The sequence below is a fragment of the Dysidea avara genome, chromosome 7 (assembly GCF_963678975.1).
Source record: "Dysidea avara chromosome 7, odDysAvar1.4, whole genome shotgun sequence".
NCBI lineage: Eukaryota > Metazoa > Porifera > Demospongiae > Dictyoceratida > Dysideidae > Dysidea > Dysidea avara.
The window spans coordinates 24,933,513-24,961,487 of record NC_089278.1 but is presented as its reverse complement, the minus strand read 5'-3'; the positions used below and the strand labels follow the sequence as shown (position 1 = coordinate 24,961,487).

The following is a 27,975-nucleotide window of genomic DNA, read 5'->3' as shown; positions in this document are numbered from 1 at the left end:
ATTACAATACTCAATAATGAAATATTTGAGGGGATAGAACACTTCAGTGTGGGAATTGATCCACCAAATTTTGTTTTGCAAGGCAATCCCACTGAAGCTGTAATACTGATTATAGATATTCATGGTTAGTTTGTTAAATAAGTATACATGTATTGTTTTGATGTGGGAACCTTGTGTCAATCTTAATGCCACTCTCCTTTTGTAATTTTCTGGTTCATTTTGCTATCAATTTTAATATGCAAAGCATGCAATGTATGGCTTCTTGTTTATAGTCTAAAAGTAGTATCTAGTATTTTAAAAAATTGTCAATTTAAGTAGGGATCTATGCAATAAAAAGTAGTGAAACAAGAGATGAATATTTAAAAAATTGTTAATTTAAAATGGAAGTAGGGATTTGTGCAATAAAAAGTAGAGAAACAGAGACGAATGATGGTATTACAGCATAGCTCGGTGGAAAAGTCCCTACTTTGGCACATTTGCTATAATTTTGTTCAATGCCAAAGTAGGGAATTTTCCACCAAGCTATACTGTAATATCATCATTCATCTCTTGTTTCACTACTTTTTATTGCATAGATACCCTACTTCAATTTTAAATTAACAATTTTTAAACTACTGGGTTTTTTTGTTGTTGTACTACATAATGGCTAGCTGTAGCAAATAAGAAACACACACATAACAACCACAAAGTAGTGCTGCCACAATATAAAAAAACTCTATATGTGACTGAATTTGACAAAACCCAGCTTCGACGCACAATGCTTCGTTAGGAGATATGGCAATTTTAAGTAATCATAGTGTAGTAACTTCCCAGTGCCTACAGCTGTGCAAACAAAATTTGCAACAATTATTCATCTATTTATTAGCTGGGTGTATAAGTTTCTGATACACAAAATATGCCCTGTTTTGGCAGCTTTTTTCAAGCGGGTAATAATATCAAAGGCGGTAATAATAAGGGCGGTGGGTGGGCTTAATATAGGAGTATAAAATGGAGCAAGAAAACAAATGGAGTCCAAAGGCCACGTTTGGGCCCTCTATGGCCCTCAAATCACTCCTAATTGATTGGGAACACTATTGGTGAGCTCTCTGTGAAGTCCCAGCTCACTACACACCATTACAACAAATCCATGGCCATTTAATGGCACCAATCTTCCACTCATGGCTTTGACAGGGTCGGAAGATAGCTGCTGCAGAAACCAGACTTGCCAGTCCTGAAGGAAATACAGAGTGGAATATGATAGTGTATTAGACCAGCAATCCTTTTCTGGTAAAACGTAAGTTTGATTTTGTGTGTGTGGAAGCCTTGTTATGTGAAATCCGGTCACATATTACATCATGTCACGATATGAACATATATCACGATATAGAACTAACTGTAACATTTGCAAAACAAACATATGCATACTCTTCACTGTAAGGTTAAATTTAAGTTGGATGTATACCACAAGCAAAAGCTACTCTTGTTTATCAGGTTTTAATGCATTTTGCTACTGCTTTACAGTTGAGACAAGTGGCTGACACTACACAGATACCTTAAAACCTCCCAGTTTACTTTGGGGTTGGCTTGTTTACCACACTACACCATCAACGCATAACTTAATTAAATGCCAAATATACCATATGTCTGGCCACCCCTACATCATTATACTAAGCTGCGCCTCTATTGCGCAACCATCGATATAACTGATTGGCTATATCATATTATATCACTACCTTGTTATATCGATACTATTGATGTATCGATATATCGTGACAACACTACCATGAAGTGACATAAAAACTATATAGCTAGCTATTAAGTTCCCATGCAGCTTATTAAAGTACGTACTGTGCCAAAATTGGAAGCACATAGGCCCATAGTAGCGTGCATAGCTTACCTTTGATTGTAGTAGCAGTGGCGCTCAGATCTATGACCTGTCTCAGTAGGATGGTCCGTGCTCTATTCCCCCAGGCCGGAAGTTGTTCAGACGAACAGGCCCTTTCAGTTGTCAGGAGCTTAGTCTCGACTAACAGGATGAAGTAATACAATTTCCACTCAAGTACTATCCAATCACATGAATCACTCGCTGATCTCGCCGTCCAACACTGAGTGGCTGAGTCAGTGTGTTCAGAGAAACAAGCCATCGAGTATCAGTCTGTCTATTAAGTAACAAATGTCTTTGTCCCCCCTTGTCAATTGCAATCCAGGCATTGGCAAAAGTCAAAATGACAACTCAGCATTTAATTTTTAATACCAGCACATGTACAACTTATGGCTTACAGTGTGTAACTAAAAGTGATTTTCCTGCATCATACAGTACAATAATACTGTATCAGCCTTAATGTTTCACGTGCAACATTTGAAATTATAAGCACCCCGCTCTTTCAGCAGCATAAGTGCTTTCTGAAATAATTTTGTGGTGTCTACAGAAAAGTGTTGATATGGAAAATACATCTCGGTATGGTTTTGATGCTTGAAGAAGACAACCAACCTGATTTAAGATAAAAGGAAAGACAAGGCACACAGGGCATACCCTCGTCGGAACCCCAAAAGGCACATCCCACTGGTGAGTTTGTTGTGGCGTAAAATGGTGACCATGCACTGCATCGTTTGGGCTCTAGGCTTGTGACTGTGGTCAGTGAGTGAGACGAAATTTTAAGTTTTGGAGATTTTAAAAAAATTCTATATCCGGTCACCAGTAAGTGTTTTCTTGTTATTAATGCTGTGTTTCATGTTAGATGGACTACTATTATTCCGTAAAGGTGATTTTCATGACGTAAGATGTCTCTAGGATGATTTTTAAAGGCAGCATTTTAAGCAATGCACGTCATTTTCGGGGGGATTCCTACATAAACAGTACTACAATGATGGTATTACAGCATGGCTCGGTGGGAAAGTCCCTACTTTGGCACATTCAATTAACAATTTTTTAAATTAATTTGTTTAGTTTTTTTGTTGTAGCACAGCTAGCTACAGTGTAACTTGTGACTGTTCTATTAGAATATCACACATTACTGTTGTATTAGAGTATCATGACTGTTGGATTAGAGTGACTGTTGTATTAGAGTATCTCGAGTCAGCCAAGGGGTGTGCAGCTAGCTAGACCAAAAAGGGGTGAGGTCATCTTCTTTACTGTTACGTAAATTACTAGATTTGTTAAGAGGTGTGGTCTCCACACTCTATCGCTATTAGTCCACCTAGATCTTTATTTGATGGATGTGGTCACAAACTTATCGCGAACGGGATCCCATCATGAAGTTGCAGATATCTATAGTAACTGGTATAATAGTAGCGCTGTGACTGAAACGCTTCTGAAATCCAGCTCTGAAATAATTCTGTGGCATCTGAAAGAAAATGTTGATACGGAGAATTATTGCCTCAATATGGTTTCATTGGATAAAGAAGAAGACAAGCAGCCTGAACATGAAAGAAAAGACAAAGCACAGAGGGCCTGCACTCATTGGAACCCTAAAAGGCACATCCCACTGGTGAGTTTGCTATTGTGGCATAAAATGGCGTTTGGTCTCTAGCCTTGCAACTGTGGTCAGTCAGTCAGGCAGTCAGGCAATGAGACTAAAATTCGAGATTTGGCAATTTTTAAAGATCTATATCTGGCCACCTGTAAATATATTATATATTATATGGACTGGTACTATTCTGTAAAGGTGATTTTCGTCACGTAAGATGTCTCTAGGATGATTTTCGGAGGCAGAATTTTGGGCGGCGTGCAAATTTTTTGGACGATGCCTACTTAAATGGTACTACCGTACCATTTGATAAGTAACATAGCTACTAGTTAGTAATTTGGAAACAATTCTTTGAAAGTTTCTTTACGCAAACTCAAGTTCTGTAGTAGATCACACTTCAAGCACTGGCATGAGCATTCATGGCCAGCACGAACCAATTATGTTTTGAAATTAGCCTATTATACCTATGAATAATGCAAGCCCATTAGGTGCAAAATTCTGCTTTTAAAATCATTGAGAGCTGACTGTTTTATTAGAGTATATCAGCATTTCCTGACATATAATTATTAGAGTAGGTGACTGCTGTATTAGGGTATCTCAACTGTTTAACTAAGTAGCAGTAAAATTAATATAGTATATTTATCTGTAATGCATTTTACAGTAGTACTGTATTCTCAATTTCTTTCATTATTTCATACAACCTTTTGTAAATCTATTCATCATACACAGAACATAATGAATTTAATTTCTCTACTTTATTTTAGACATTGTACTTGAAAGACCATTTTCATCACTCATCTTATTAGAAGGAACAACTATCACTTTGTCATGTAATCCAACACTGTTTCCAGAATTTGTTACACTCTCCTGGATACACAATGGAAATGGTATCAGTGATACTGTAGATGGGACAACCTTTTCACCAGTTGATCGTAATCATAATCTAATAATAGAATCACCAGGTGTGAACAACAGTGGGATTTATCATTGCATTGCCGCTCCAGCAGTTAACCTGTCAATTAATGTAACTGTTGTTGAAAGTAAGCGTGTTGTCATTAACAAAGATTTCCACTTAGTTGCACTTGTAATAGTAATGTGTGTACTAGTACAATCACTAAGCAGATAATAATGCTCCCATGGTACAATTAGATAGACTGTGCATACATACTTCATGTTTTGTGAACTATCATTTAGCTTGTGAAAATGACTTCTCTGGGGGTCTATTTTGGCCTGCTAGTAGACGTAATCAACTGGTGACTCAGCGATGTTCTGAACTACATTCCAGCTTCCGCTCTGGTGTCACTATCAGCAGACAATGTGGAGATGATGGAGAATGGTCACCTGTGGATCTAAGAGACTGTACCATGTTCATTAATTCTAACCCACTAGTAATAGTCTACTTTACATTGAATGGAAGTGTGACTGATGATAGTACTGCTAAGGATGTCATTGAAGTAATGTAACTAGTGTAATAATTCCCAGTAAATTACACATGGCAATTTTTCTCATGCAAGCAAGCAATAAGTTAAAGCAGGATTATTTATGTATGGTTTGCATTGTATAGGTGGTTGCACAATATCAATCTTTAGATATCGCTGATTTTTCTGGCACTGTAAGAAGATACAATATTGCAGAATCAGAATTTGCTGCTATATCAATATCATTTACTCTGCAAGTAACATTACTTTCAGCCAACATTATTGAAACTGTCAAAAACACTACTTCAGATGCTCTTACAGCTGGTAGTTATGTGACAAGTGATGATGATATTGTAGTGATAGTTTTTCAGCCAAACTGTAAGATATTAAAATATTATCCTGAAAGTTTATGTATTGTGTATATGTAATGGTTATTAAAACTGCGTGTATGCTTAGCAGTTATATGATGGTGTCAACATTTTAAATGTTTTTGACTGTTAATTTTTACAGCCAGCTGTTCATGTGATACTACCATCTCACCCAATGCTATACAAACAGTTTGTACTGGACCCAGCACTCCACCTTGTAAATGTACAACTGATTGTAGTGTAAGAATTTGTGTCACTTGTAGAATTGAATAAATACAGTTGATGCTTCCCCAGTGTAACAATCCCACTTATGTTGGAGATGGAAAAGTGTGTGGAATAGATACAGACTACGATGGATTTCCTGATGTGAATCTGAATTGTGATATTGCACCATTTTGTGAAGAGGTATGTTGAAGAAATGGTCAACATTCTTTATTACCTATGAATGATTGTAGGATTTGTGTCCAGATATATACAGCACCATCTCTGGCTCTAGTGGTACTCAACAAGATGCTTCATTTTGTTCTCAAACAGTGAATGCCACTGGTATGTTTGTGGTAGGACTATGCTCTCGTATGTACACAATATAATGATTCTAGGCATTGTATTTATATTGTTTAGGCTGTTCAATTGTTATGATTACCTTCTGTTTTGTATAGGATGCACTATGGAACGAGATACAACATGGAATATCACATGGCCAGCAACTGATGTTGGTATTATTGCTATACAAAAGTGTCCAGGTGGCAGTGAAGCTGATGGTAGCTAAATTATTTGATATGAGCTGACAGTATTGTGAGATACATTACAGGATTAGCTACTAGAATATGCATTGGTAGTGATGAATGGGCAAACCCTGATGTCTCGGATTGTACAACTGTTGAGCAAATAAGACTTGGAGCTCAAATTAGAGAAATAGAACGCATAGTTGGTAATATGCTGAGCAATGAGACAAGAGATTTGACTGGAAGATTTGAATCCCAAGTAGTTACGAGCATTGCAAAAGAACTCAATATTGTTACTAACACTTCAGTGCCACTTGTCCCTAATGACGTGGGTCAAACTAATCAGACTTTGGGTTCCATTTTAAAGTGAGTGCAATGCATTTTACATACATTGTTATTCAATACATTTCTTAAGATAATGGTTATCATTCAAAGATTATTTCTGCCAGAAAGTTATCAAGCTGCCAATTGCTCATATTATATTAAAGTCCAGCATATAGTAGGCAAAAGTGACCTTGTTTCTCCTTGTGTATTGTATGTACAATCTGTTCTATTATGCTTAAAGATATACACAGGGCCAGATCTAACATTGCTATGGTGGTTAGGCCATCTGAGTGGACTATAAGCACTACAGTTGAATCTAAGTAGGTCTGTAGGCATGCTTCTTGGGAATTGTTTTAATTTAGTGCTCTGAAATGACGTCTAGAGCACTTTTAGTTTCAACTTTAATGTTTACCATACCAGTAATCATTGTGAAAACACATTAAAACAAATCCTGACCAATCCACACAGAACAGAACAAGCATTTTTATCGACTTACAACAGCTGTGAATCAAAACATGAGTCCACTAATCAAAATGTAAGTCCACTAATGATGAAGAATCCAAGAAGAACCTGTTAATACGAGGTTCACCATAAATAACGCATGCGCATTTTGATTATCACTTGTGTGCATTTTCTCTTTTTAGAATTAAATGGTCATAGTTGGTATGACTAAAATCATACCAGCCATATGGCCTTGATGCAATTTACTTGTAACCATTGATCAAGTGATATGTTTAACAATGTTTGGTTAAAGCTTAAGACTTGTCCAACGATTAGTAGCAATGGTTTATATATATTTTTAAATAGTATATTTTAATGTTTATACTTTGCAAATAATTACTTTTGCATTGCTTGAACCATTTGGTATTACTGTTTTATTGGAGGAGTGTATTAATTGATGCTTCATATGGATGCACATTGCCAATGACAACAACAATAATTTAAATAGTTTATCACATAAAGGTGAAAAATTTATTAGCTAGACATGTTGGCTAAGACTTTATTGGTACAATGAACATAATAATTTTTTTTGGCACTGCAGCATAGCATAGGAGGTAAAATTGAAAGCACAATATGTTGGTACTTATGCATTTCTGTTTGTATATGTGTGTGATGACTTTATATCACATATTATATGTAGTGTAGCAGAGAGTATTATTGATCAAGTTGGATCAACAGTTGTCAAAGATGTTGTCATGGTAATATACATATAATTACTATAGTGAATCATGTAATTTCTCTTTACAGGATTGCACTAGGGTTTTAAGTAATCTAAATGATGAGGGAAATGATGTCTCTTTCCAGGTAAAAAAGTGGTTTCAAATGTGGACACCATTTGAATCTTGTACCAATACTTGTTGGCATTATTAATATAATCAAGTCTTGTAGCAGTGAGAGCATATCTCTTGTGATGATAGCTGCTATATCACTTCTTGAAAACTGGCTACATCATGTTTGATATCAAACTAAGGCTGAAATATCTTACCAACTTAAATATATGAATCGTTGTATAGATATTTACTATATCTATACAGACATATTGAAGACAGACTTACAATTGTGTTGTTCAATTTAATATTTGTTAATATTATTGTTATACTCTAATAGAGCACATGTTTTTGAGGGCTTCTACTAGAATGCTAATAAAAGGTTCTGGAACAATCTAGATCTATGAAATTATAAACGTTAACTAATAAGCAGGAAATTTAATTTATAAAGCAGAAATTGAGTGAGGTGAACAGCCAATTTAAGATAACAGTGACTAAGTGGTTAAGAATCTGGGTGTTAGTTGTAGAGACAAACCCTAATATAGTTTTTCAACTTTTTGTGCACTTTTTAACCCGCTCTATTAGGGTAGCTTGACCCCATCATTTTACACTTGTTTTACAACTCTGATCTGTAGCTAAAACTTAATTGTTTTTCAAACCATCAAAAGGCACTGCTACGATGATCAGCCTATGAACACACCAAAATTCAAATTATTCCCATACACGGTTTATCCTGTAGTCATCACAAAGTTTGATCTTTTTTATGACACTTACAGGATAAACTGCATATGGGAATAAGTTACACATTTGCATTTTATAGCGATTTTTGCAAAGTGTACGTGCAAAAGAAATCTGAGCTCCCATAGACCCCTGAAGGCTTAGTGAAGAAAAAATCTAAATGCTAATGCCCATATCTCACAAATGGCTGATGTAGATGTAATCAAATTTGCTGTGTGGCCTGTCCTACCTGGTGGACAGCTATAATGCAAAAATGGTGTACTTTGGAGGAGGGACCATGGAGCTATGTATGCGTGACCATCACATTTTCTTTCTTCCTGTCAATATGCAGACAGCGTGGTGCACAAGCATTCTTGGCTACACAACATACTACCATATGTCTTGATACCAGTACAATGGATAGAGATCACTTCAGTATTAATTGGATGTCCAGTTCTAATAATAACCAGAGATGAGCAGATTTAGCAACAGAAGATAATTTAATATTGTTTCCTATGCATGCCCACTGTGACTTGTGTTCTGCACTGTCTAACTTTAATACACTTGGGTAATTACATAACATTTTTCTACTATGTATAATTGTACAAATACTGTTGTGTGTTACCTGTGACAGGAGAATGAGACTGTTAGTGAGAGCTTGCTGATGACTACAGAAAGAGTTTCTATTCTATTAGGAAATACACTCGACCGTAGTTCAAATGTGACTACCCGTACAAATATTACAACAGAGAACATATGTAAGTATTACTGTATAACTACACACATACACACACAAAAGCATGCACTAAAACAGACACACTGACTTACATACAGCTTATACTTTGCCACACCACACATCTACTACCATAATATGACCTGGAAAACCATCAGTCTACACACATTAGTATATTGTGAGATATGCGATTTTAAAACATTTCAATCCATTTAAAATTTTCACCATGAATGCAGCCAACCATAGTGTTTATCTCACTTTTATCCATAGCAAGCTAGCTATTGATATTTAGACTCTATTTAGGCTGTTTTGGGTGGGTAATAAAATCTCATATACTCCACCTTGTTTTCTAATATACTCCACGCCTTCAGGCACAATATAACATATGCTCAAAATCCGGTTTGTCCAATTACTATGCATTGTTCACGTGCGGTGATTTAACAAGCACGATTTTTTGTCACGTGAGGACGTATAGTTGCCATGGCGCTAGTATTATCGTAAGAAAACCCAGCCGCTTTGCCGAGCCTACAGCAGAAACAGCCATGGATGAGGTAAGTAATCTGAGTGTAATGTGAAATAGAGTCTAAAGCAGTTATACGGGCACAATGTGGAGTCTATGAAATTTATAAACCCTCAGGCCCTTAGTAGCACCCTCGCTTCACTCGTGCACTACAGCCCGGGCCTTTGGGTTTATAAATTTCATAGACTCCACATTGTGCCCATATAACTATTATGTAACCATGATTTTGAGTACCTTTTTCATGATGGTATCTGTAACACAAGCACGTATCCATGGGTGGTGTTGGAGGTGGTGGATGGGCAATAGTAAATTGCTGAGTAGGTCTTATGGTGTCCCCAGCCTTAATACTGGGCTCTCAATAACACTTGCACCACTGAAAATGAAAGAAATTTACGTAGAAAACATCTAAGCACTGCATGTCCAAGGCTGTTCATGTCTCTATCCTCATGTTTCAGCTGGCCAGTGGCATTTGAAGGTGCCAGAGTATTCCTAGTGGCTGGTACACATCTCTAGAAATCCATTCATGAAAAGCAGCCAGAGCAAATCAGCGGCATGGCTGTGGTGCAAATGTGTAGTATATCGGTGTGGCTATCCATTCATGGTGAAAAGTGAACTTCACTGGTGTGTGCGTAGATTGACAATTATCAAAAATATAGTCACATATAATAATTGTGGTTATGCAACTCTCTTCTGTAGTTATTGATGCACAACTTCCAACTAGTTTAACTGCTGAAACCATTACATTTCCAAGTGATCTTAGTATGTTCTCAAGACCAAACACTAGTGCACTGCAGATTGTAATCCCTAGAGAAGCTATTCTCTACAGATTTGTTGTTGAAGGTTAGCAATGACATAGCTAATGTGATGCATCCAATAATAAAATAATTATGAATACTCTTTAGGAAGGAACCTTCCTATTGTTAACACCATTACTAAAAATTCAAGGCTGCCAACTAAGCAAACGTATGTGCATTACACTAAATATTTATGATACAGAAATACTGTATGTGCATTCACAGACAACACACGACTAGCACACTGCTATCGTGCCAGATATCTACTACTGTACAAGAGAGAGTTCCACTTGGGAATGAAACAATTTCATTCACAACAAATATGGTGGAGGTAATGCACTTTTAGCTATCAGAATGATGGGGTAAAGTTAAAGTATTATATTGTAAGGAAACCATTTTCATTTTAAAATTTAAAGAATTTCTATGAGTCGTTTGCTGCACTCCTGTAACATAATCGGTAACTGGTCACTTGATTTTAATTGCATTATCTTTGTAACACTGTAGATCGTTAACCAGCCACTGTCTGATCCACAATGTGCCTTCTGGGATTTTATAAAGTATGTTTCTTGTGCATAGCATATTTCCAAGTAGTATTATTGTATGGATATAGCACAACTTTAATTTGTATACTAAATTTATCTACTATAGAAATATATGTGTTCACTGTAAAGAGAAGTCTGATAACTTTGATTTAAGAGTATTACTTTCTACTTACAGTGGTACTTTCTCTAATGAAGGCATCTCAACAATTAATGATGGATCATTTGTAACCTGTTCTTCTAATCATCTGACCAGCTTTGCTGTCTTAGTGAGCTTCGGGGATGTAAGTCTATAATTAATAAATGTTTCAGTTAATTCATACGAGTGTATTTATTTAATACTACAACCCCAAAACATGTAAAAGCACAGAAATTGTGTTATAGCAAAATTCCTACTACCGCATAGCACAAATTGTATAGCTGCAGTCTGAATTTTTCTGCATAGCTATAATAATATTAACTGCACAAGTATAGTACTACTGCTTAGTAGGATTCCTCCCTAAAATAAATGGCACCTACCTATATAAATGCTGCCATCAAAAATTGTCATAAAATATCATATGTGATGAAAAGCACAACCATCTTAGCATCAAATCCACCATTAAAAACAAGAGAAAACTGAATATTTTATTTTAAGAAATTATTAAAACTTTATTTTGATTTGCCTGCCCTGCCTCCACATTTGCAAGACTAGAGGCATTGTACAGCCACTATTTAATGCTACAATACTTTTGGTGTGTGTCTTTTGGGGTTCAGACGAGTCTCTACTCTCTGTACCTTCACTTTCCTTTTATCTATCTTCAATTATACCGGTCTTCTTCTTCTTCATGCTACCAAGATTAATTTTCCTTATCAACACTTTCCTTAGAGGAGCATATGTAGATACCACAAAACTAATTGAGGTGCTTATGCTACTGTAAGCGGAAGTAGATAACATAGTGACCAATGATCAGAACACACTGCCACATCCTTAAACAATCAAATCACAGCAACCATGCCCCTTAATAATCTAGCTGCAATCAACTGCAGTTTTACTGTAGTAAACAAGATATGGCAACCATGTCCCTTAATCTATTGCATAGCTCACTTAAAATAAGCAGGGAGATCAAATAAAGCACATGAGTATATCATAGCTTTGCTATAGCAACAAAAGTTAGCAAACTATTGCAAATAGAAATTATTAATTTAAAAATGAAATAGGTTCCAGTGATAAAAAGTAGTGAAACAAGATATTTGAATGATGGTGGCTATTATAACATACTGTAGCTATGAGGGGAAAATCCGTACTTTGGCATTGAACAGATAGTAGTGTTTCCACATAGCTTTGTTGTAATAGCTACCATCATTCATATCTCTTGTTTCGCTACTTCTTATTGTTGGACATAGTACATACACATTATATAATACAGTATTCAACATTTCAGTGTTAATGTTTTTATCAGATCTCTGCAGTTGAGACAAAAGCACTTTCCATTGTCACATACATTGGATGTGGAATATCAATAGTCTGTTTAATGTTGACTATGATTATAATTTTGTTGTTTAGGTAAGTATTATTAATTAGAATGTTTATAATGTTGTTGTCAATAGACATAATGTGTTTACTAAAATACATCATTACATTCACTTTAACCTCTCATTGACACTACTGGTGGGACTAATAGTGTTTGTTAGTGGAATTGAAAATGCAACTAGCTCAAGGGTAAGCTTGTATGTATGTATGTATGTATGTATGTATGTATGTATGTATGTATGTATGTATGTATGTATGTATGTATGTATGTATGTATGTATGTATGTATGTATGTATGTATGTATGTATGTATGTATGTATGTATGTATGTATGTATGTATGTATGTATGTATGTATGTATGTATGTATGTATATACATATACCTTTGCCTATAAAATAATGGCAACCCTGTGTGTCCTCTCATGCTTTGTTACATGAATATGTTGAACAAAGCATGATTTATAGTGGTCTTTGCATGCATACTTAATATGTGATCTGTGTGTGCATGCATGCATGCCTGTGAGTGGTGTGCATATGTGTGCCAAATTAGTGTCATTGCTGTTTCCTTGAGCAAGTAACTTTGCTCACATTGTTCCAGTCTACCCAGCTGTATAATGGGGACCTGGTGGCCTGGTGTTGGAAGCAGTCTGCCCAGCTGCAACATCAATGGGTACCTTTTGTTTACTAGGGAAGTAAATTCCCATCTGTCCTTGTCTCTCTTAGCAGTGTTGAGGTTGTTATGGAACTTTGGGTTCCATGACCTCTCTCCATGAGACCTGGACAGTCCTCCTGTGGATTACTAGTCCTACCCAGGAGGATTTTCCTGCACAAGACTCTCAAGTTCCTGAGTGGTGCATAGGCATCCCAGTACCGATTCACTGGGCAGCAATAGCTGTGTTTTTTGCACAGCTGCTGGAGGCTTTGCTTTGTGTGTGTGTGTGCGTGCGTGCGTGCGTGTGCGTGCGTGCGTGTGTGCATATGTGTGTGTGTGTGTGTGTGTGTGTGTGTGTGTGTGTGTGTGTGTGTGTGTGTGTGTGTGTGTGTGTGTGTGAGTGCGCACACATATATGTGTGTGTGAGTGCGCACACATATATGTGTGTGTGTGTGTGTGTGTATGTATGTAAGTGTTAGTTGTATGTGTGTGTGTTGTGTGTGTGTGCATGTGTGAGTGCGCACACATGTATGTATGTGCGTGTGTGTGTGTGTGTGTATACAAGCGTTAGTTGTATGTGTGTGTGTTGTGTGTGTGTGTGTGCATGTGTGAGTGCGCACACATGTATGTATGTGCGTGTGTGTGTATGCAAGTGTTAGTTGTATGTGTGTGTGTGTGTGTGTGTGGTGTGCGTGTGCATGTGTGCATATATATGTGTGTATATGTGTGTATATGTGTGGGTGTGTGATGGCTTTTAAATGTATTGGAGCTGGAGACACCTCATTACTGCTCTTACTTTCACTTCTGTTTATGACCATTAATTTTATCTGTCCCCACACTACCCTACTTGAGTATATGTGATACTTTCAACCTCATGAAAAATTATCTAAATTGGTGGGAAAATTAATCCAGATGTCTTGTGTGTGGGATGGTCAGTCTTGAAGGGCATAAATTACTTTGCATCTGTGAATGCAAATTTTTTACATGTATCTGCAGCTTTTGGATTATAATGCATTAAAGTATATAATTCACAATACGTATCTCAATACTTTTCATGCATGTGTGTTTTGTAAATTAATTTTAGGGATCTAAGTGATAAAAAGTAGTGAAAGAAGAGATGAATGATGGTAATACAACGTAGCTCAGTGGGAAAACCCCTACATTGGCAGGATGAATGCCAAAGTAGGGGTTTTTCCCACCAAGCTATGCTGTAAATATTTTTTTTAATATACCAGCTTTTTGTTATAGCATACAGCTATACACGTGTGACTGTTCTATTAGGGTGACTACTTTATTAGAGTATCTCAAGTCAGAGACTGAGGCATAGTCACTATTCCTTATTTTCACTAAGCTATTATTATAACTGCAGCCTTGAATACAGCTAAAACAATAAGAGTGTGGTAATTGTGTTCGAGTAAATAGATTGTTAAGAGGTGTGGTCTCCGCACTCGATTGTTATTAATCAACCAAGATCATTAATGGGTATAATCTTGAACTATCGTGAAGTTACAGGCATCTACTGGGTTCCCAGTATCTACTGGGTTCCCAGTATCTTTTACAGTAGTGTGAGCACTACTTTAAATAAATTCGTGGCATCCAAATATGCTGCTCAAGGAAAATGTTGAGATGGAAAATTAACACCTCGATATACATATATGGTTTCGTTGCAAGAAGACAACAACCAGCCTAATTGAAAATAAAAGGAAAGACTAGGTGCAGAGGGCATGCACTTGTTGGAACTCCAAAAAACACGTGCCCCTGGTAAGTTTGTTATTGTGGCTTAAAATGGTGGCTGTATGCTGCTTTGTTTAGCCTCCAACCTTGCTATGACGAAAATTCGAGTTAAGGCAATTGTCTTAAAACTCTATATCTGGCCACCTGTGTTTTCTTATTTTTTAAGCTGTATTTGATGTTAAATTGACTAATATTATTCTGTAAAAGTAATTTTTATCATGCAAGAGGATGATTTTAGCATTTTAGGCAGCACGTGTCATTTTATGGGTGATCCCTACTTAAGCAGTACTACCATACTGTTTGAGCGTTCCAGTCACAACCAATGCAACACAGCAAGGTACCAGGGCAAGGCATTTATCATAAGAATAATGAACTTCTAACATCAACTACTAACTCCAATGTCATCAGTAATGTTTAGTGTTGCATGCTACGTACTTCGTTATATGCATATGATGTAACTACATGATGAACACCTGGTCCACATAACTAAATTTGCAGTAAATGAAGAATTTTGCTAAGTACTTGAACTAAATTGTTTACTAAGTACTACAGTGGATGTTAGTGTAAATTTCCATTATTTCATTTCTCAACATATTTAGGTTGGTTGCTTCATTGTGGCAGTTCTCCTCCATTACTTCTTTATTGCTACATTCTGCTGGATGTTGTGTGAAGCGCTACTCTTATTTGCACTACTATATTTTGTATTCTATCAAGGATTTTTTAATAATTGGAAATTTTATACTATTCTTGGCTGGGGTAAGTGCTGAGCTATGTATGTAGAACACATGTGAAATGCCAATTGACTCTATTTACACATATGCTACTAAAGGAATGCCAGCGGTCATTGTAATCATTTCAGTCAGTGCTAACTGGTTTCAGCACTATGGGTCTGACACCAGGTCAGCATTACTTGTGATATATGCAGACATTTGTTTAATATAATTACTGTATATATTTCAAAGGTGCTGGATATCTAATGAAAATGGAGCTATTTGGGGATTCATTGGTCCAATGTTGCTAATAATTGTGGTAAGTAAATATTAGTGAGCAATGCAGAAAGCAACGTAACCTTAACCTTAAAATCTTTTAAAAGTGATCACTAATATTTTAGAATTTTTAAGATGTAAGTGAGGATTACAGGTATAGACACTGAGTAAATAATGATCTAAAGCCATGCAGATGAAACAACTTTCCTTACTCTTTCCTTATAAGTAGAGTATACAGTAATCATACAGTATGATAGTACTCTATAGTAGGGACCACAAAGGAGTAGGCATGGCCCACAAAATAACATCACTTAAAAACCAGCCTCACTTTTCCCAGATAATGATGAGGCAGTATTGGTTAGGTAAACTAAGCCCAAACAAGTCTTCAGATCGACCTGAAATGGTTCCAACAAGTTGCTACGGAATTTTTTTTTTAAATTATTTAACAGATTTTCTACTGACTGGCTGACTGAGTAACTGACTGATGCCTTCAGACAAGCATAACTCGATAACAGCTAAGGCTATAGGCTTAATTTTGCACTGTTCAATGTTGCTATGGCCCAAGAGGTGCCTTTTGGCATACCGCAGTATGTACAATGCATTCTTCATGGACTTACCAGTGTCCTCCTTTGTGTCCCATTCATCTTTGCTGACAGCGAAAAGTGTCAATTAGGCGGTAGCACGCGATGGCTTCCCTTTGTAACCGTATTTTTCATAGTAGCTATTTTGATTGCAGAGGTGCTTTCAAACAATTTTTGATTCGTACTGCTGTGTAACAGGTTGAAGATAGCCAACAATGAAGTGTAATGGATACTTCACTTTTCAAACGATAATCGATATAACTGGGGCGTGCAGCACCATTTCTTTCTTTTGGTATGCATGGATTGCAGATGTGCTTTTCGAACAGCTCTTGATTCTTAATGCTGTGTAATGGGTTGAACATAACTGACAACGAATTGTAATGGATACTTCACTTTTCAGACAATAATTGATATAGCTGGTGTGCACGGCATCATATCAGATGCAGTATGTGTGGGTTCACCAGTCACAATAATTATTTACAAAAAAAAGTTGACAAACAAGTACACAAAAAATTTGGAATTTTCAACTAGAGTAGGGACCACAGCACATCGATAAAAAGTACTGAAACAAGTTGGAGTAGTCCATGATATTAAATCACAGTAAAACAATAAGAAATGTTATATCCCTACTGTACATTTCCATTATGGCATCTTGAGCACAGTAGGGATATAACACTTCTTATTGTTTTACTGTGGTTTAATATCATGGACTACTCCAACTTGTTTCAGTACTTTTTATCGATGTGCTATGGTCCCTACTCTAGTTGAAAATTCCAAATTTTTTGTGCACTTGTACATACTTACCACTTAAGTACAGCTCGCCTATGTAAATTGTTATAGCCTTACAAAAATTCAGATTTGTTTTCTACATAAACATTGTACAATTCATTTGGGCTAGGAATTAAAATATATCAGAGTAAAGAAAAAGAAAAGTCTCTTTAAAGTAGAATGGAATATAGGCAATGGTAAACAAGTAAACACATTGAATTTCTACCAGCATTCAAAAGGTACATTTCTGTTTGTTCCGTTTTGTGAATGACAACAGAGCCACACTTGCATGTAGCTATTTTTCCTTTACACTTATCTAAAGGCATCAGTCAGTTTGGCAATAAATAGTTAGTATCAACGCAGAAAAAACTGAATATCAATATTACCAAGTTGTCATGAATTACATATGAAGTTGTCTTTTGGTCAGTATTATTGCAAGTCTTCATGATATGCAGTTTAATATGACCTATTTGTGTGAAAGGGTTGCACAAATCCAATGAAACTTTTACCATCAGCTATACTCTTGTGCTACTATATAATCTACTATATCCATGTTCCTAAAAAGCCTTCTGATTTGTGATGCATATTGTATTGGTAAAGCACACATACGCAAATGCAATGCTGTTGTTATCAACATGTTCAAACAGTCCAGTTGATTGTTGATTACACCATAATTTGCTTTTTTTTCATTGTAAAATAATTTTTGTATGCAAAGCTTGTACGAAAATTTCTTACACGAAAATTTTTACTTAAGATCGAACTACTCTAATAGAGCAGTCATTCACATAAATCATACGAAAATATTTTTACATGAAAATTTTTATCATGAAAAATTTTTGCACAAAAATGAAACAAATTACAGTACATATCATTAAGAAGATAATTTCTCAATTTTCGGCCATTATTTTCCTTTTCACAGTTAAAGCAAATTTATGCCCATTGTACTTACAGTACGTATAGCACAATATCAACTTGTTCACTAATACATATTTGCATATTTATTTATGTTTTTACTAATGTGATTGTGATAGCAGCATCGGTACTGTATAGTACACAATTTATTATATAGTGCATCAATTTTTCAGATTAATTTTGGTCAGTATATCATGATATTGCAACAAGTGTTTAGAAGTAAACAAGGACTACTGACTGCTGAAGAAACAAAATTACATAATTCAGTCAAGTAAGCCAGCTTTGGACATAGTACAAAGTCACAAAACTTTTGGATCCATTGTATTCTGTAAAAGCAGGGCAGAGAGTTAATTAGCTAGAGGGAGGGGCAGAAAGGACAACTGCCACCTCACCTCACCTTGACTAGTGGAGGATAGTGCCCCCCTTCCCCCACACACACGCACACACATTTTTCCAATTCCCAGATGCAAATTAGAACAATTATTGTAGCACCTATTTTTACCCATTATCCAACTTACTTTGTCTTCATTTAGTAGGATTAGAAGCTACAGTACAAGTGCAATTGCATCTAAAGAATATGTGGGCAATGAAATGATGGGAAGAGCAAGAAGATAAGAGCTAATCACTTCTAGGAAAATAAGGGTGGTCAAAATTATATTTCAGTGTTAGAACTGCTTTAAAGCTGCTAAAATCGAAACAAACATCCTAATAGAGCAGTCAGCTACTCTAATAAAACATCCATCACTAAAGCTCTTCTATAATCTATAAGGAACAAAGATCAGTTCTTCTTCTTCACCTGTGCATATGCACTACTATCTCACCATTGTACCAAACATCCTGACTTACTAATTGCTTAAAAGTTACAATCTATATACCGTATACGTACAAATTTTCGAGGATTTTGCAGTTACTTAGCTGTCCATGAATTTTTTATCCTTGAAACTTAACAATTATCAAGACTGGATTTTCGTGGATTGACAAATTTCAGGATTTTCACAGTTTTATGTTTGTGGATCACTCATTTTTCTCTCAGGCTATCTGTTATTTAGCATAGGGCTATTACATACCTCAAAAATTTGTACCTATACGGTACCTTTTTATGTATCACAAGATATCAATCTGTTTTAAAAGGCAAATAACTTCTTTTGATTTAATGTATAGTGGCCTAGTAGGTAATTAGCTACAAACTTGATGGTTGGCTGAAATGCTTCCTTTTTAAACGAAATTTTAAAGTGAACAGGCTTACTGGGAGCTGCGATTTCAAAGTTACTTGATCAGGCTCCACACATTTTCTAATTTTTCCTACTTTTAAACAAAATAAAATGTGACCTCTGTATACATCCCTTCTGCTTGTATGTTGCATTTTGCAAGTACATACGTATAGGTGTATATTTATCATCATACTGTAAATGTTGAAAGTACACTATAACCTTAGTTCCAACTTTGCAAAGGAGATGCTTTAGAATAACCACAGGAAATACTGGCCTTCCCTGGTGAAAATAAATTGAAGATGAAAACATAGATTCAGTAATATTGCTGGTCACACAGTTTCATTTTTAGTGTTACTAGCATTAGTTTAGGCTAATAAAATTAAATATCTTATACAGCTTCAAATTCTGCATGGAGGTTGCACTCCTAAACCCCTTGAAATTCAGCCATACAGTGCATGCCCTTTATATGAAAGCTAGTATTACCACTGCTAGAGAATAGTGATTTCACTTATACTTATAACAATGCTTTTGCTTACCCAGAGGCTTAAATTTGCAAAACTTTCCTGTGGGGCATGCCCCCAGATCCCCTCTAGGTAGAGCATGCGGCTGAGTGTGCTTCACACACTGTGACTGGTTGCATCAACCAGTTGTTACTTTTCTTAGAATAGCTTAGCACCCCCTTGGGAATCCTATATCCACCCCTGGCAAGAATGGAACCCTACCTGAATTAGTATTGCATGGATCAAGATACTCTAATAGAGCAGTCACCTAATTTCTTTAATAGAGAATGTTCAATGTATACATTGGTTTTTCATATGCAATTTATTCAATCTGTGTGCATTAAGAGATATTAAGTGCATGAGTCTATCTGAAATGCCTTCATTTACTGATGTGTCTATTTGGACAGTATCTTAATGATAATCAATGCCAGTACGTATATTGTAGGTGTATCCTATTCAAGTATCACTGAAAATACTCACAGATTTATAATCTCAGAGGATTCAAATCTCAAAATTTCCCTGCAGAGGCATACCCACAGACCCTCCTAGTATTGACGTGCTTTGTGTGCACTAAAGCACTTTTTAAAATCAAAAACCACCCCACATGACTTGCCCCCCACACTGGTACTGAATCAAGATGAATCCTTTTATTTGCTAAAACTGTTTGATATTACTGAGTAACAGTACTGTGTGTATGAAAGAGACCTTGTAGATATGTGATTATTCTTTGTTGTAGGAAACTACTCATAGCAGCAATGTCTTTGCTTCCTATACTTGGTGTGACTTGGGTATTTGGACTGCTAGCAGTCAATGATGACACTGTAGTGTTTGCATGGATATTCACAATACTCAACTCACTACAGGTAATCTGTGGTTTTGAATGCATTTTAGTAGATGTACCACTGTTTCATTAGGGCATGTTTATCTTTTTCTTCTACATTGTCAGAAATGATAAGGTCAGTGAGCAGTCGATGTATGTAATAATTTGTGTGGCTTTGTATAATAAATGCCTATACATTTATATATATATAAATATATATATGATTCATGATGCACACTGTAATAGTTAGAGACGTGGTATGGAGAGGTGTAGCACTAGTAATGTTGTATATAGCCACAACTGTACATTAACTATTAGTAATTGGACTAAGAAAATACAGACAGTATTAATTAGCATGACGATAATTGGCACCAGAAATATCAAGGTGACCACAAAAGATCCCATTGAATACCGTATAATGGGTTATTTTCGAAGGAGTTTACTTTTCGAATTATTCAAAGAACTTAGCTTCTACAAAAATTTAACTCTTCAAATATAAAGCTGCCTTGTGCTAGGTCAGATGAATTCTGTCTACTAACAGAAATTTCACATCTTATCATCCCGGGTAGAAGATGAATAGATATCTCTATCATTACCTGGCAAAAATCTTCACTTTCTTTAGCTATAACGCTGCAACTAGCAGCCACACCTACAGCAAATCGATCATGAAGACCATTGGCAAAACCAACTTTTCCCAAGTGGAGCAGTCCATATTTCTTTATAATGCAATAACCCTTAATGACTGTCTAAATTTCAATTGTACCACTACATGCAGTTATTGGTGCAAAACGTGTGAAAATTTGGTACACATAGCTTCAACCATTGGCGAGCTACAACACACTAAATACTTAAAACTGGCATTTCTCGGTACTTTTAAATAAGCGATAAGCCCGGCTTTCCCAGACTGGGTCACAAATAGTAATGAAGGTTTGGGCTTTTCTGATCAAACAGATCACCCTAACTTAATATCTTCATGGCACCTTGGCAATATTGGGTAGGTATGACCAAGCCCAAAAGTGCCTTCAGTACAACCTGAAATGGTTCCAAAAAGTTTCTACGAAATTTTAAATCTTTTTTTATTTAGTGGGATTTTCTACTGACTGACTGATGCCTTCAGATAAGTGTAACTGAATAACGGCTAAGGCTATTGGCTAAATTTTTTCACTGTTTGATGTCGCTTCAACCAAACAGGTTCCTTTTGACATACCACAGTACATGCAATGCACGCACCTGAGTCCTCCTTTGTGTTCCATTTATCTTTGCTGTCAACTCAAGGTGTCGATTCGTGGTAGCGGCATGTGATGGCTTCCCTATGTTTGACAGGAATCATCCGAGTTTTCTGTTGTGACTGGATTGATTGCAGAGGTCCTTCTAGTATTCTTCATTTGTAACACAGTGTAACTGAAAACAAAGTGTAATGGTCACTTTGCCGTTTAAGTTCAATAAGGGTTAATAGAAGATATATATAGCTACTAGTGGAAATTGAAATTTAATCCCTAATTCAGTTGTGGGTGTAATAGACTGAGGTAGGGATTTAATGTCCACTAACAGCTACATCTTCAGGTATAGACAACCTCCCTTGTTTCACAACTTTTTATTCTATGTTCCCTGATCGAACTTAATTTTTTCTTATACTTGTCATCATTAAGGCTATATCATGTTTCATGGACTTTAAGGTCTAGTGACCCAGCAGGTCAAATATGTAAATGATTTCAGCTGTGCCTGACTGTTTTATTGGAGTATGAATATGACTTCTCTATTGGAGTATCTTAATCTACGTATACAAATGCGGGAGCTAAATCCCTTCTGCAATAAGTGAGGAAACTCTCTTTGCTTTTAAATTCATGACTACTTGTTCAATCTTAAGGATAGTATGCCAAATACTGACCCATTACATCCTTAAAACATGTGACTAATTTGTCATGGTCTAAGTACTTACACACAATGCAATTATAACATCACTCTTAGTATTTTGTCATTTGTACAGCTGCAAAAGAAACTGAAGACTTTCATAAAGGAATCCACTGCAAGTACAGCATATCCTACAAGTGTAAGCAACCATCATCATGAATGAATATATAGAGAAGAAAATAATGTGTTTTCATTGTATAGGATACATCTTCTAGCTCAGAAACATCTGCAGGTACGTATGAATAATCTTATATGTTTTCAGCATCATGCAGTACAGTAGCATCATACAGTACGGTAGTACTGTATATTAGGGATCATGTAGATTTGGGTTTTCCACAAACATTCACCCAAAACCAGCTTCCCAACTCTATCCTGGCACCTTGACAGTATTGGTTAGGTATAACCAAGCCCAAAAGTGCCTTTAGTATGATCCTAAAGGCTTCCAATAAATTGTTATGAATTTTTTTTTAAATTATTCAATGTAATTTTCTACTGACTAACTGCCTGATGACTCAATAACAGCTAAGGCTGTGGACTTGATTTTTTCACTGTTCAATGTCGCTTCATCCCGAGACGTGCCTTTTGGCATACCGCAGTACATACGTACAATGCACGCATCATGGACTTACTTTGTCCTCCTTTCTGTCCCATTTCTTTTTGTTGACAGCCCAAGGTGTAAATTCACGGTAGCGCGATGCATGGCTTCCCTACAGTACAGTACGTTTGTAAACAGGAATCGACCGTATTTTCCATGGTGACTGGATTGATTGCAGAGACGATTCTATCTGTAGCACTGTGTAACGGGCTGAACATAGCTGAAAGCGAAGCGTAATGGCCACTGCACTTCAGGGACAGCGGAGAAGAGGGAGCAAGGGGGGCTCTATCCCTTGTGAAAAATTACCCTGTAGCTGTGATGTAGAGCCTAGCTCAGTGGCATCAGTAATTCGAGATACTCTAATAGAGCAGTCAAGATCGAGATACTCTAATAGAGCAGTCACAGTATTCTTAGAGAAGCAGTGTAACAAGCTACGTATGATAAGGAGTCTAGTTGGTGGAGGGTAACTATTGCCAGTGACCATTTTTTTGGGTCTTCCACTTACGACTCATTAAGGCCATGGCAGACCCCCAGCCCCTCCTAAATAAAGGTGTCTCCGCCGCCCTTGCTGCACTTTCGAAGCAGTATTGATAGCTGGGGCACGTGTTCAGATGAAAACATTAATTCTGGTGCCATCCTTTCTTTTGATGCGGTATGTGTAGATTCACCAGTCATAATGTTACAAAAAAAGTAAACAAACAAGTTTAAGGAAAAATTAGGAATTTTAAGTTCGATTAGGGATCATAGAAAAAGAAAGTAGGGGAAACAAGGGAGGTTGCCTACACCTGCAGATATACTAGTGAACGTTTAATCCCTAATTCAGTCTTGGTCTTGGGGTATAGACTGAAGTAGGGATTAAATGTTCACTAGTATATCTGCAGGTGTAGGTGACCTCCCTTGTTTCCCTACTTTTTTTTCTATGATTTCTAATCGAACTTAAAATTCCTAATTTTCCCTTAAACTTGTAGTACTAAGGCTATTCACTATTTGTTATTGTTATTTACTGTGTAGAACTCAAAAGAGTATAAAAACACAGATAATTATACATATTTTTTACTTTAACCATGCTGGTTTAACTCCCTTTGTTTAAGCACTTTTTATATTTGTAATATAAGGAGTTTTAAGTTCAACATAGAAAAAAGTAGGGAAACAAGGGAGGTCGCCTATACCTGCAGATATACTAGAGGACATTTAATCCCTACTTCACTCTATACCCATGACTGAATTAGGGATTAAATGTCCACTAGTATATTTGCAAGTGTAGGCGGCCTCCCTTGTTTCTCTACTTTTTTCTATGATTACTAATCGAACTTAAATTCCATTATTATGACTGCTAACCTACGCATACCGCATAAAAAGAAAGCAACACCTGAAGATATACTAGTGTACATTAAATCTCTACTGCAGTCTATATCCACGACTGAATTAGGGATTAAATGTCTACTAGTATATCTTCAGTTGTAGGCAACCTCCCTTGTTTCACTCCTAATCAAACTTAAAATTCTTAATTTTTGCTTGTACTTGTTTGTGTATTTTTTGTAATGTTATTATGACTGGTGAGCCCACGCATATCAAATTAGAGCAGAAGGAATGGTGCCAGGCTGTCAATCCAGGAAATCAATCCAGTTGCAATGGATAACTCGGATGACATATTCCCGTCAAATGTAGGGAAGCCTTCACGTGGCACTACCATGAACCAACACCTTGCACTGTCTATTTTTTATTAAGGTTTCACAGCACCAGTGCTGAAGGTCTGTAGGACACCTGGTCCTACAGCCTGCTTAAAGATGTTATATTAAGTGTGATTGAAAAGTTACAGAAAAGAAAAAAAAATCCATGATAGACCTAGGCAGCCTCGATCCTGCAGCCATCCAACTTATGCTCAAATGCTTAGAGGAGTCTGCCAGGCAGTCAGGATGTTTTCCCCTTGTTAGTTACATGTTTTTGTATCCATTGTCAACAAAGATAAATAAGACACAAATGAGGACAAAGGTAAGTCCATGAAGTGTGCATTGTACATACTGCAGTATGCCAATAGACATCTGTCGGGCTGAAGTAACATTGAACAGTGAAAAATCAAGTCTATAGCCTTAGCCGTTATTGATTTCCTGAAGGCATCAGACAGCCAGTCAGGCAGTCAGTCAGTCAGTAGAAAATTCCACTACATAAAAAAAATTAAAAATTTTGGAAGCGTTTCAGGTCGTACTGAAAGCACTTTTGGGCTTTGTCATATCTAATCAATACTACCAAGGTGCCATGAAGGTATTGTGAGGCTGGTTTTAGGATGATATTTTGACCACACTTTTATGATCCTAATATACAGTACTATCATACTGTATGATAAGTGACACATGAGTCAATACCTTGTAAACGTATTTCAAGAAGCTCTCCTGGGTTTGCCCATCAATAAAATAGAAACTATTGTTTGCCCAGGGAAATATGGAGAGGAGTTTTCTGGGGTTTCGAAAATCCCTTCTGAAATTTAAACTTGTAGGCTTGCAGCGAGACCACCAAACTATCAAAATAGAAAGGTACAAAAGAAGACAAGAACAGTGTAGTATAGCTAACAGGAAACTTACATTGATTCCTCAGAGGTGGAAAAAGTCAAAACAAGGATACACATGCAAGGAAACTTTATGAAGACCAAGATACTCTAATAGAGCAGTCAAAGTATTCTGTAATCAAAAAACTACTTTAATAGAACATTCATAGTTTAAAATAGGTACCAAAAAGGATTGAGGAAATTTAGAAAGTGCATATAATACAGAACCTTTCAAATTTAGTAGCTACATATTAAGTTTTCTATCTTCAATTAGAAATTTAAAGTCCCTTAATAGGTTAGCTATAAGTTTTATGGCTGATCGTGAGATATGGATATTGGTGTTAACAGAAATCTAGAATTGTTTGAAAATCTGGGTACCAGACTCCCTCATCTGTGACTATAGTTACTGCCATATTCTGGAAACCGTCTTTGAAAGATCTTGGCTTGATGATCCATGCACTGGATATATGGTGAATGTATTAAAATGTCATCATTGTATAGATATCTAGAGAGTATACGTACATAGCAATGACAGAAATATTAGTTTAGTATCATGTACCTTAATGCTTCATATAGGACTTAGCAATAACAGTAACACTCTTGAATCAGTACAAACTGGTGAAGGGCTAACACAAAGATCTGTTGAAGCCAATGCCACTTTAGCAGCTGTAAGTGAGGAGAAAGAGAGCAATTAAACTGTCATACTACTATAATGCCATGGCTCTGCCTGTAATTTATACAATCTTTTGTTCATATAACTGTAACTACTACGCACAGAACTGCATTTATATATGTACACAAATGTACCGTATGCATTTTAACAAAACCAACAACTACCGATATACTTGTAAGTAAATTTTATATTAAGTTTCTGAGCTATCATCTTAACTCTATACTGTATTTCATAGCAAATATTATACTGCATATAACTTTAACTGTATTGATTTGACGTGAGTATGCATACAATTAATATACAGTATGGCATTATGTTCAGGACTCTCTGAAGTAATTGCAGGATATATGCATTATATTAACAAGAGTTTGTTTTATGGGCTGCTATATATACTGCATGTTCAGAGACACCAGAGTAACCCTGCATGGCTTCCATAGACATGCAGTACATTATTGTAACTTCAATGTGGATTGTTAAGTGTATACAGTGAAACCTCTCTAACCTGACTACCCTATAATCTGACATACTAAAAAGACTTTCTATGTAATATATATTATTTCGATAATCTGACATCTTCACTAAATTTTCTTGACTAAATTTTCTTGTCCCAATGAGCGTCAGATTGTAGAGGTTTCACTGTAGTAAAATTTAAACACAACATCAACATTTTCCTGTGGCTAATATAAAAGATTCCTTAATAGTTGGGGTATGGATCCTGCATGCATGATTGCCCTATAGTCAGCTACAGCTATAGTAGATATTATACTTTATAGAATACATCCTATTGTGAATTATGATTTTTATCAGAAGAAACTGTCACAACAGACAGTAAGCAATTATTTTAAAAAAGAATGCAGTGAAGCACAAGCATAGTGGCTAGTATAGTTTCCTGTGAATCCATGCATGGTTGAGGTATCTATTAGCAATACATGATGTACGCTCTAAATCCCATAGTGTTATGCAGCTTAACACTAAAAGAGCATCATTTGCTTAGGAGCATACTTACATACATGAGCTTTACCTGAGAAACATCATTTGCTCACCATTACTGTTTACTTGCCTATTAAGCAGCTCTCACAATATAAGATTATTTTCTGTAGCATTCTCAACTTTCTGCTGTCTGTTTTTGTAGTTAGCTACTTACATTATGTTATGTTAATGTATTGTAAAACTGCACGGAAGAACAGCATTAGCCAATTGTATCAATCAGATGCACATTCAAAGTTAACTGCATAGCAAAATGTTACTCTGAACAATGGCGGATCCAGGATGGGGCATTTGGGGCAAATGCCCCCCCCCCCCCCTCTCACCTTGTAGAGAAGCTAGCCATAGCTACTTCCGAATAAAATACTGAACTTTGTCAGGCCAGGATCAGTTTTGCTATTAAACTTGTGAAAATATGGTAGAATTTCACCTGAAATCAAAGCAAACCAGTCAAACTAGTTGTGAAATAGTTACCCAGCACCTTCGTACGTACTAAGCGCCTCTAAAATAATTATCGTGTTGCTGTTGTTTAAGACATTCGAAACCTTTTGAACAGCTTTTAAGAGTTCACAACCATCTGCAAAGGGCAAAATTCAACAGTGAGACACTACAAAGAGGTGATTGTTTGGTGCTTCAAAAATGCAGCAACTAACTTGTGACAAGAGAATCTACTTCCCCACCACCTACAACTTAGCCTATTTGTGCCCCTCCCCTTGCCAGCTCCTGGATCCGCCCCTGCTG

At 36.4% G+C, this 27,975-nt stretch overlaps 1 protein-coding gene and 1 long non-coding RNA gene across 2 annotated transcripts; both read left to right on the top strand.

Annotated features, from left to right (window-relative positions):
• Nucleotides 1–11: 11 nt before the first annotated feature.
• On the top strand, nt 12–4,755 carry LOC136260664 (uncharacterized). Its single transcript, XR_010703633.1, has 3 exons — nt 12–124; nt 4,211–4,486; nt 4,641–4,755. It is a non-coding gene; the product is annotated as an uncharacterized lncRNA (long non-coding RNA).
• Nucleotides 4,756–4,810: 55 nt separating this feature from the next.
• On the top strand, nt 4,811–26,409 carry LOC136261112 (adhesion G protein-coupled receptor L4-like). The gene is made up of 26 exons (XM_066055080.1): nt 4,811–4,900; nt 5,011–5,242; nt 5,375–5,472; nt 5,527–5,637; nt 5,688–5,778; nt 5,892–5,993; nt 6,044–6,323; nt 7,423–7,480; nt 7,530–7,586; nt 8,901–9,024; nt 10,216–10,359; nt 10,422–10,482; nt 10,539–10,644; nt 10,818–10,870; nt 11,031–11,136; nt 12,295–12,398; nt 12,443–12,554; nt 15,351–15,507; nt 15,581–15,650; nt 15,714–15,780; nt 18,172–18,269; nt 20,446–20,572; nt 20,624–20,665; nt 22,517–22,579; nt 22,642–22,672; nt 26,154–26,409. Exons 1-26 carry the CDS (start codon nt 4,811–4,813, stop codon nt 26,270–26,272), a joined length of 2,703 nt encoding a protein of 900 aa, XP_065911152.1. The 3' UTR covers nt 26,273–26,409.
• Nucleotides 26,410–27,975: the final 1,566 nt, after the last annotated feature.